Source organism: Tachypleus tridentatus, chromosome 13, assembly GCF_004210375.1.
Source record: "Tachypleus tridentatus isolate NWPU-2018 chromosome 13, ASM421037v1, whole genome shotgun sequence".
Taxonomy (NCBI): Eukaryota; Metazoa; Arthropoda; class Merostomata; order Xiphosura; family Limulidae; genus Tachypleus; species Tachypleus tridentatus.
The window spans coordinates 139,194,960-139,206,962 of NC_134837.1; the positions used below are offsets into that span (position 1 = coordinate 139,194,960).

Consider the following 12,003-nt stretch of genomic DNA (forward strand, 5'->3'; position numbering starts at 1 on the left):
TCCCTTTACACTGGTTGAACTCAAATTGGTCCTTCATCGGTCTGACAGTAGGTTGGACCTGATGACGTACACTATGAAATGCTGCACCATCTATCTCCTGCTTTTCTTGCTATTCTTCTGATTGTTTTTAACTGGATCTGGCAGGAGAATATTTTTTTCTGATGCTTGGTGCCAGGCTGTTGGCCCACCTTTCTCTAAGCCTGGGAAGATTCCTTCAAATTACTGTTCAATTGCTTTGACGAGCTGTCTCTGTAAGACCTTGGAGAGGATAGTTAATGCTTGTCTTGTGGGGTTCATTGAATCAAACAACCTCCTTTTGCCAGCCCAGTGTGTGTCCCGACAACACCGCTTTAACATGGACCACCTGATTTGACTTGAAACGTCAATCAGAGAAGCCTTCCTCAAACAACAACATCTTGTATCAATATTCTTTGACATTTAGAAGGCTTATGATACAACATAGAGGTATGGAATTTTGCGAGACCTCCATGTATATGGGTTACGTGGCCATTTGCCTATTTTCATTTAAATTTGTTTAATGGACAGGAGATTCCAAGTTCATGTGGGTTCGACACTTTCCCGTTCTTTTCTACAGGAAATTGGAGTCTCTCAGGGCTGTGTTTTGAGTGCCAAACTTTTCGGTATAAAGATTAATGCCATCACTGAACAACTCCCTCTTACTGTTGCAAACAGGCTCTTTGTCAATGACTTTCACATCTCATGTCAGTCATCAAACATGGGGTATATTGAGTTGCAGCTACAGACTGCCCTCAGTTGTTTACTAAAGTAAATCACAGCAAACAGCTTTAACTTCTCTCTCTCTAAAACCATTTGCATGCACTTTTGCCACCAACAAGGTATTCACTCTGATCCTGAACTCCGTATCGGTGAAGTTGTGCTGCCTGTGGTCCCTGACACAAAGTTTTTGAGACTTATCTTTGACTGTAAGCTGACCTTTATACCACACAACAAGTAGTTACAGGTCAAATGTACAAGAGCACTGAACATCCTCTCTGCCCTCTCTTCCACCACTTGGAGAGCAGATTGATGTTCTATGCTCAAGACATATCATGCTCTTATTTGATCAAAACTTGACTATGAATCACTGGTTTATGGCTCTGCCAGGACCTCATCCTTAAAGATGTTAGACCCCATTCACAATTAAGGATTTTGGCTATGCACTGGGGCTTTGCACACTTCCCCAGTTCAGAGCTTATACATAGGGTCTCATGAACCTTATTTGCACCTCTGCCGTTTGCAACTGTCTTTACTATATACTTCAAAACTTTGTTTCTTACCAGAGCATCCCACCTGTGGTTGTGTTTTCCTTCCTCGGTAGGCTATACCTTTTCAGAACAGAGAATCTGCCATTGCTCCTTTTGGCCTTCGTATTCAGGTGCATTTGGATGAATTGGGTTTGTCCTTGGATAACATTGCTGTATCCACTGGTCAGCCCATCCCACCATGGCTTCTTACAGTCCTCAATTGTGACCTATCTTTAAGTCATCTGTGAAAAGCAGACACTGTTGATTGAAAATACTGTCTGTTATTTGCTGAACATCTTTTGAACCATCCTTACATTCCTATTTATACAGATCGTTCAAAATCAGATGACTGTGTGGGCTCTGCTGTGGTTTGTTGGTTGCATGCAGAATCCTCTCTATAACTTCTGTGTTCACTGCTGAACTGTACACCATTTCAGTTACCCTGGATCACATAGAAGCTAAGCAATACTCAAACTTTACTATTTATACTGACTTGCTTAGTTTCTTACTGATCCTGGAATTGCTTTATGTTAGTTCACACCATGTTCTCACTGATATTCAAAACCGACTGACCCATTTCTCTTTAACATCTACTTCTGTCCAAGTTTTCTGGATACTAGGCCACATTGGTATTCTCAGGAACGAGCTTGCCAACACCACAGCTAAATCTGTCTGTTCTGGCACTATCACCACTGTGTCTATTTCGTACATCGACTATGGTCCTGTATTCAAGCCTCGGATCCATGCCAGCTGGCAGTCAACTTGGATTGAGCAACGTAAAAACAAGTATTTCCAAATTAAACCCTATATTAGACTTTGGCTGTCTTTCTTCCATATGGATCGTAAAGAAGTTGTTCTAACTAGAGTACACATTGGTCACAGTTTTTTAACTCATCATTTTCTTTTATCTGGAACTGATGCACCAGTGTGTAGTCTATGTGAAACTCAGGTCACAATAAGCCACATTTTACTTTCTTGCCATCGTTATGACTCTCAACGGTGGCTCCATTTCGAATATGTTCTGTCCCAAGGTTTATCTATAACATTAGACAGTGTTATTGGCAATGGTGACACTAATGGTGCTGTTTAAACTACCCATTAGTCATTCTGGTGAGTTACTATTAAAATTTTGCTATTAGTCTTTTAAAACTTTTATTACTTTACTTTTTGAAAATGGCCATAATGTCAATTAACTCAGAACCAGGACTGGGAAAAACCAACTTCAGGTGACTGACAGTGGTTTTTTTATTTACCTGTTAGTCTTCCTGATGAGTCATGATAATTACAATTATAGTACAGAAAGTCCTTTACAACTTATATCACTGTAGTTTTTCTCTTAACACTGTAGACTAGATGTAAACATTGGTTTCATACTATTTATGTTTTTTTAAACTTTGTTTTGTTTTACCTTAATTTTTTTATGAATTTTACTAAATTCACTTTAATTTTAACTTTTTTACCAGATGTTTGGTGCTGATAGACTAGCTGCTTTGTGCCATAAAACACCAAATCAATCAACCAACCAACCAACCAACCAAATGTTCCTAATAAACCAAACATTGCTACTCATGATGTTATTATAGATGATGCTTCTCCTGTGAAACAACATCCTTCTCATGTGTGAATCCAATTAAAACTGATAAAATTCTTAAAGAAATATTCTATATGCTGGAGAATGGCATATAGAACCCAGTAAAAGTTTTTGGTCTTCACCTTATGCACAGGTTCCTAAATGATGGTTCGGTTAGATGCTGTACAGACTTTCACAAAGTAAATGCTTTGACAAAGATATATTCTTATCCCATTCCAAGAATGGATGATTGTATTGATAAAATAGGAAAAGTATGATATATCACAAAATGTGACCTACTGAAAGGATACTGGGTTGTTCCTCTAACTGACTGAGCAAAAAAAATCTCTGCTTTTGCTACTTCTGATAGATTATGCCAATACAGTATAATGCCATTCAGGATGAAAAATTCTCAGGGAACTTTTCAGTGAATGATGAATCAATGTCTCAACAATCAGTCAATGTTGGAATTTATGTTAATGACATTGTAATTTACAATAACACCTAGGAAGAACACTTGTATGTATTACTTGGTGCTGTTGAGAAACTTAAGAAAGCCAATCTCTCTGTAAATTTGACAAAAAGTGTCTTTTATAAAGCCAAAGTTTTTTACTTAGGTCATGTGGTAGGTCACAGTCAAGTTTTTCCAAGTCGAGTCAAAGTTGATTGCATTGTGAATTATCCAATTCCTACAAACAATCAAAATTTGATGAGTTTTTTGAGAATGGCTGTTTATTACAAGAAGGTTTTTAAAGTTTTATTGGCATCACTGTACCATTAACAAACCTACTGAAGAAAAATCAATGGTCCAAAGTATGTCTTTCTGCTGTTGAAAAGATTAAATCTTTATTGTGAACATGTTCTCTATTGATGACACTTGACTTTGATAAGCCTTTTTTGTAAGATATTGATACTGGTGATGTTTGTACTGGTTTGTTACAGTTGCACGGCAAAGATATTGAACATCCTGTTTGCTATTTTTCTAAGTGTAATTGTCATTAAAATAACTATTCAGCTGTGAAGAAAGAAAAACTGGTTTTAGTGTTCACTTTAGAGCATTTCAGTGTATATGTTCTTGCATTCCAACAACCTGTTAACATTTACAACGATCACAAACTATTCAGGTTTTTGAACCAAATGAAGGGCAAAAATGGAAGGTTGTTAAATTGGAGCTTATCATTACAAGAGTATGATTTGAAGATAATCCGTAATTAACAATGTACGATGTATGTATATAAAATGCTTGTGATTGCCAGATGAATCTTACAGATCATAATTTTTATAGCCTTTAATTTTGTTTGGTTATAGAATTATCAAATACAGAATTAGACCCCTCTTGCCACACCCACATGTTATATTCTCTCTTTTGGTATTTATTAATAGTTCTGTATTACATTTAATTACATATTATCTGTAATTTATAGAAGTCCAAAGTTTTCATCTGTTGAATGATGTATAATGTTTTTTTGAATGGATATTTGTCATAGGTTCTCTTTGAACACCTTCTGAAGGGAGATCATCTAGGTAAATTTTTTCATTATTCCTCCACCATTTCAGTGTAGAACTCTAGTTATCACATAACTGGGTGTAAGGCATATCAAAAGTTATCATTTTTCAGACACAAAAATGTGTTTCTGATACATATTTGCTTTATATAACACTTCACATCTTTTCTTCCCTTACCTCAAAGTAATTATGCTTTACAGTATTAAGGGAGTCAGCAATGCTATGAGGAGATGTTGCTCTTTTATTGGTGGAGGCTTGTTGCATGCTTCTTTGCATGCAACAATGCAGCTGTATCATGTATAATCATGTGAAGTTGGATAGGGGCTCAAAGGCTAGTGATGAGCAAAAGTGCTCAAAAAGAAGGCAACACAAATTAAGGAAATTTATTATGTGAAGGGAGGTAAGTATCTATCGGAAATATATTTTCATTGGTAGAAAATGTTAACTTTTTAAAGTAATCACTATAGTTGTATTTATCAGAGATATATTGAACTAAATTAGGTGAATATAGTTCTGACTAAAGTTTATCAATTATGATGCTTAGTAATAGCACTTTAGATGATAAAATGTTTTTTTCAAATTGATCTTCTCCAATGTTTAATGGCTATTTTTATTTTGCTTACTGTTTGTTTAAAAATGCACTTTCAAGTGCAAATATTAAAATTCTATTTTTGTATTACAATTTATATGAAACTATTTGCTCTTTCCTTTGAAAGTGAAATATGTGATCCCATATGTGAGTTAGAAGTAATAATTAGCAAATGGTCTATTTAATAGTGAAAAATTTATAGAGCATAAGTAACCAACCATTAAGATATGACAAATATAATGACCAAATCTACTTACAAATAAAAGGCCTAAGTATGGGGAATCCCATGACACCAGTTCTAGCCAACATTTTTATGACACAGATTGAATCTCAAGTGATCAATTCAGCCTTACAACCACCACTATACTGGAACAGATATGTTGACAATAGAATTGCTGGATTCACATCTAGAGAACAAACACTTAGTTTTTCCAACCTCGTAATCCGAGGGTGGTGGGTTTGAATTCCCATCACACCAAAGATGCTCGCCCTTTCAGCCATGGGGCATTATAATGTGACAATCAATCCCACTATTCATTGTTAAAAGAGTAGCCCAAGAGTTAGCAATGGATGATGATGACTAGCTGCCTTCCCTCTAGTCTTACACTGCTAAATTAGGGATGGCTAGCACAGATGGCCCTTGTGTAGCTTTGCACAAAATTCAAAACAAACAAATTCTATACATCCCAATATTAAGTTCACCCATGAACAGGAAAAAAAAATTGCATTTCTCAACATCAAGATCACAAGAACTGATATAAAACTCAAAATAGAAATCCATAGAAAAATCACCTATACTGGACGATACATTCCATGGAACTCAGCACATGAAACAAAACGAAAACTAAACACATTAAGAAACCAAATATACACAGCCATGAAACTATGCTCACCTGATAACATTAATGATGAAATCAACAAATTAAAACAACAATTCATCGACATCAACAAATTTCCTCCAAAAACCATTAAAAATATTATATGCACACACCTAGATCAACAACAATAAATCTCAAGATACACCAAACTTCAAAACATTACACTGCTTTATGCACTATTTTCACGACATCAACAAAAAAATAACCAAGATTTGGAAAGAAATTTAAAACACAACATTCCAGTAAACACCAAATTTATTCAAAAACCAGATACAGAACTCAAGTCCATAGTATGTAAAAACTACACTGAAAAACACACCAACATAATTTATAAAATACAATGAATCAACTGCAATGACTTTTGTTTGGAGAAACAAGCAGAAGAATGGAAACTATATTCAAAGAATGCAAAAAACATTTTTGAATGCTGCAAATCAAATAAACACAACATTACTATATAAAATACCCAAATACTAAGTTGAGAAACAAGCATAAACAAATTCAAAATCAAAGGAGTCCTACTTATACAACAACAAAAACCAAAATTAAACCAATATAAAGGAACACCTTTATACCTATACTAATTAACAACCTAACATTTAAATGCAAACTCTCTCTTTGTTAACCTGAATATGACCTGAGAAGGTTTGAATGTTCTTTTCTGATTTATTAGTAAAAGTGTTAATGTCCATATTAGCCATCCTGAGATATATTTTTACTTCAAGTGGGTTCCTCATCATCATGAACCAGTGCTTAATGTTAATGTTTAAGCACATTGAACACTGCATACCAACAACATGATCTTGGATAACACAGGTATATGATGCTAATGTTTGAGATGATTTTTTGTCACAATATATCAACAAGATAATCATGAAAAACAGTAGTTTGATATTTATATTCAAGCACATTGACCACTGTTCACTTACAAACTGATCTACTGATCAGTATTTAATTCCCACTGTATGCTTATTAACATATTGTTTGTGGATATTTTGTAAATTATGATAAAAGGTTCAGTAATAAAAGTGATTAAATGGATGTTGTGTTTATTAGCTACATTCCAGAACGTCACAAAATTTTAGGTCCAGATCTTGCTTCAGCACATTTCATCGTACATCGTGGAGGTGGTGTAAAGTTTATGGGTGAGGATATTTGGGTGAGAAAAGATGAAGACAACAACTACAACCTTCCATCTCAGTATAAACCATACATGTATCTTGAAGAAATAGATGCTTCTGGAATTCCACTTGCTTATGAAGGATTTGACAATCTAGGTAACAGTACATTTATCAGAAAAATAGGGAAAAGAAAAGACATGAAGAAATATTTTATACAACTGTGTATAGTTTTCATTAAGTTTGTATGTTGTTCTTCAGAAGAATCTAATTATTTGTTTTCTTAGCTATTGTAACATTAGTATTTTGAAGTTGAAATTTATATGATTTTAAAAGTGTGAAAATTTTCTAACTGAATGCAAGAGTTTGAAATAAAATAAAATGAGGTAAATGTTAAATAATGTGCCCAACCTGCCTCTGTGGGAAGCAGTATGCAAGCTTTTTTTTCTTCTTTTTTCTCAGATTTTCAGTTTTATTTTTTTTCTTCCTATTCCTGTTAGAACTTATTTTATTCTGTGTGGTGATGTTTTTAAACAGTGATTCTGAGTGTTTAACAAAAATTTTGTTGTTCATATGATGCATGATTCATTATTTCATCATGAAATAAATATCTCATATAATCCCTAACATCTTTATGTAAATTATGTGTCTTGTTGTTGTTGTTGTCTAATGTTAATGTTTATTAAGGCCATGGAGAGTTATGCAGTTTTAAAAAAAATCAATGAAAATTGTTTTTACTTTCATAGGAGATATCTTTTATGGCTTTGAAATTCATCTGCTATTTTATGTTCTTCATAACTTTTTAGTACACCTTAAATTATCAGTAAAAGTTCTGTATTATTTTGTAGTAATTTAAGGAATATTGAATTTTTAGTTTTTTACACTGTTAATGTGCTTTTCAAGAGGTGCATTATTATATAATGTTAAAACACAGAACTTGGAGGAAGAGTTACTTGTCTGGAAACCAGAAACCATTTGATTGTTTTTTAAAAGTTAAGGATTATTAACTTTACAAGTTTTTATGATTTTCATATTGTTTATCTTTTTACTTAGTGAACTTGTTGCATTTGAAGTCCTTCATATTGCGTGAATCCCCATATTTGGATGATTGGTGCCTTGATCGTTTTCACCAGTTCAGGTCGTTAGAGCATTTAGATATTAGTGGCTGTCAGCAAGTTACAGAAAGGGGAATATGCACTCTTCACAAATTAAAGTAAGGAATTACAGCACCTTCAGTCACTGTAAGTTAGTTAATTAACTCTTTCAACACTGGCTTGGTCAATTTTACTGACCATGTGACTTTCTTTAACTCATTTAAAGTCTTTAAGAAATTTAATACTTCTAACTTTCAAAATAATGTGCTTATCTTCACAAAATTTTGCAGTTATAATGTAATAAGTCTTTTGCATACAAGAAATTATGTTTTTTAGTGAAATATGTATAGTAAACTAAAAAAAAAAGTTGATTAATATATTGGGTATTTGTTTTGAAGTGTGTCACTAGGGCTAAATCTTAGGATTACCAGATAGGTTGGTTGGACTTATGGGATCAGTTCAGTGGAAGAAAGTAGCTTTTTGAGATGCATGGTTTGCATTTAAACAGGATAGGGGCTTGCTTGCTAGTTAGGACTATTAACTCAGCTGCATGGGGTGGTTTAAACTAGAACTAGACAATAGTGAGAGCCAGGAAAAACTAAATTGCAAAAAGAATAAGAGGCAGAGAAAAATTTAGCAAAGGAAATGAGTATAGAAGTAGTTATAAGGATAGACTTAATTGTTACTATTGAAATGCTAGAAGTATAAGAAATAAAACAGATGACCTTAGAACAGAAATGAAGGACCTTGATGTAATGGGAATAACTGAAACATAGTTAAACATAGAGATTATTTTAATGACAGAAGTTTTTTGAAATACAGGGTGACAGACTATTTAATAGGAAAAGAGTTTTAAAAAGAGGGAAAGAAATGCCTTTATATTTAAATTGCAAGCTACATTCTATTTCAGTTGAAGATATTAAAGATATTAGCGAGGAGATTGAATTCATTTAGGTTTCTATTAGTAAATATGAAAGAAAAGGGCTTTTAATGGAAATTTGTTATATACCACCAAATGATAGATGAAATTAGTGAGAAACTTTACAAGAGATTAAGATTTAAGCTATTATTTAAGTCATAATTATGGTTAGTATTCATCTCAGGCATATAAATTTGGAAATGTTAGAATCAAACTATGAGGAAGAAAGGTTTTTGGAAACTATTAAGGATGGACTTCTTCATGAATTGTTCAAGGAAACAACTAGAAATAACGTTATTTTAGATTTGTTTTTAACTTGTAATATAGAAGTGATTGAAAGATGGAAATTGGGGAACATTTGGGTGCAAGGGACTATTGCTCCATTAGTTATGGTGTTTGCTGCATATGAAGATAAGGAGTAATAATATTTTAGTTACAAATTTTGAGATACTCAAGGAATGAGAATGGTAGCTGCAAGTAAAAACTGGGTAGGCTTGTAAAGAGTTTAGGAGATAAAATTAAAGAAAATCATCATAAGTTTAAGAAACTTAAAATCACTGGTATGACAGGAATCTTAGAAGATTATAGAATATCAAGAAAGTTGTGAAACATAAAATTAGAACATCAAAAAGGATGTATGAGAATATAAAAATTAATAGTAAGGATTTATTTAAATACATTTAAGAGTAAACAAAATGTTAGAATGAGGGTAAGACCCTTGAGGGATGATAAAGGAAGGCTTGTATCTGATAATTATGAGATAGCTGTGTTATTAAATTTTGCTTTTTCTTTGGTTTTTGCTAATCAAGATTTATAAAGTACTCCATATCTTGAATGGCTAATAAATGTAATTGAGATCAAACAAGATTACTGGTTAAAAAAATAGAGAAGTGTAAAAAGCATTGAATACCTGGACGAGGCAATATTTTCCCAAGAACTTTGAAGGAACTTAAAGATTGCATATGTGAGCCACTTACTACAGAGGATTGGAAATTAGTTGATGCAACTCTTCTTTCTGAAGGAGATGATAAAAATTGTCCCAGTAATTATGGACTCATTAGGTTTACATCAGCTGTGGGAAAAGTTTTGGAAAGTCTCTAAAAAAGATGTTTTTAACAATCTTTAGAATTTTATTGGATTGTCAAATAGTTTCATTAAAGAAAAAGTGTGCCTTACAAATCTTTTGACACTCTTTGAAAAGGTTATTGCATATATAGATGAGAGTAAGAATGTAGATTTGGTGTATCTGGATTTTCAGAAAATGTTTGACAAGGTGCCACATAAAAGGCTTGTAAAAATAATCGTGTCTGTAGATGTGTGGGATATGTTAGCAAATTGGATAGAAGAGTGGCTTGATGGAACATAGCAAAATGGAGTGAAGTGAAGATGTATTAATGCAGAGATGACAACCATTTTGATGTATACATTACGACTATACGCTTGTACAGACAAATATTATGACTTGTTGCAACTCCCAAATTATTATATATTATATAGGCCTATACAATAAAGTGATATATTGTTCCCCGAAGGCTTGAAAGGGGTGAAAAGAAATTTCTAGTGAGATATAAATAAATTTTGATAATAAATAAAAGACATAGTCCAAATGGCTACTTGCGGTAATCATGTTTGTGCTTGAAATAATAAAGTATTTGTATCTTCGACATCTACCATTATTTTGAATGCGGTGCTTCTCCATACTGGGTACGTGGGGCAATCCATAGTTACGTTATCAGTGCTTGTGAGCCAATCAGCGCTCGTGTAGATGGGTATTTTTCATTTTCTAAGCAGCATAGAAACACCAATGCGATCGTTCACAAGATGGAAATAAAGAGGCCTCATTCACCAGATTGTCTTGTTTGTAGCAAATCTAAAAGGATTAAAACTGTGAATTAAAAAAGTTAGGAAAAAGTATAGTGCAAAATATCCAATCATTGCATGAAAAGTCAGTGACAGTCATGCATTTTGTACAGTTTGTCACATCGATTTTTCTGTGGCGCATGGCGGGGATAAACAATTGTTCCAGACATACAAAATCATCATCTCACCAACAAAAAGCTGAGGGGAAGACGAAAACGATGCAGATTATGACATTTATGAGTAAGAATTCAGAATATGAAACCATAAATGCAGAAGTGATGCTCATGCAATTTGTCATTGCTCATAATTTACCCCTAGCTGTAGCCAGTCATGCAGGACATCTATTCAGAAAAATGTCCCCAGACTCTAATATAGCGGAAAAATATGGCTGTGCTAGAACCAAAACTACAGCCATTGTACAAATGTTGGGTTGTGAAGAGGACAAAATGACTTCAAGCATACTTACTAACAGTGTTTACAGTTTAGCCACAGATGGATCCACAGACATGGATGACTCAAAACTGTATCCAGTGGTTGTACGATATCTTGACCCTTTGCTTGGAAAAATTGTTTGTTCTCTTTTGACAATGGTAGAATGGAAAGAAGCTTCAACGGGAGAGAATATTTTCAAGCTTTTGGACCACAAACTGACAAAGAGGAAAATCCGTTTTTCTTCAGACAATGCCTCAGTTATGTCTGGTATAGGTAAAGGTGTGATGGGACATCTCAAGATGATAGCCTAGCATTTACTTCATGGGCTGTGTCTGTCACCTCATGAATATTGTTGCCCAGAAAGCTTACAGAGAACTGCCCTGCCCAGTTTCTGATATATTGATAGATAGCTACTATTTTCTGGACAAAAGTGCTAGCAGAAAACAACATTTCAAAGAGTTTCAAGGATTGTATGACAAAGAAACAAGAAAATTCTACAACTTGTTAACACAAGATGGCTATCACTTGGGCTGTGCCTCAACAGAATATTGGACATGTGGAAGCCATTGAAGAAGTATTTTCACTGGGAAAAGGATAAACGAGATTCAAAAGGATCTAAACATGAGCTCAATCAGGCAGCAAGACTTTAACAGTCAGGATATCCTCACAGCCACACAGGGACACAGTCAAGACATCCTCTCAGCCACATAGGGACACAAGACAACAGTCTCCAGAAGCAGACAAAGAAACATTTGATGTAACTCAATATATG

The 12,003-nt window shown here is 33.9% G+C and overlaps 1 protein-coding gene across 5 annotated transcripts in view; it reads left to right on the plus strand.

The window, feature by feature from the left end:
* Positions 1–12,003, plus strand: part of LOC143236813 (distal membrane arm assembly component 2) — a 40,460-nt gene that overhangs the window by 15,493 nt on the left and 12,964 nt on the right. For 4 of the 5 annotated variants that reach the window (XM_076475409.1, XM_076475408.1, XM_076475407.1 and 1 more), the window contains exons 3-4: positions 6,865–7,085; positions 7,980–8,139. In XM_076475409.1, the coding sequence (XP_076331524.1) occupies positions 6,865–7,085; positions 7,980–8,139 (381 nt within the window). Of the gene's footprint in view, positions 1–6,864; positions 7,086–7,979; positions 8,168–12,003 lie in introns of all 5 variants that reach the window. The other variant, XM_076475411.1, reaches the window with a different exon arrangement.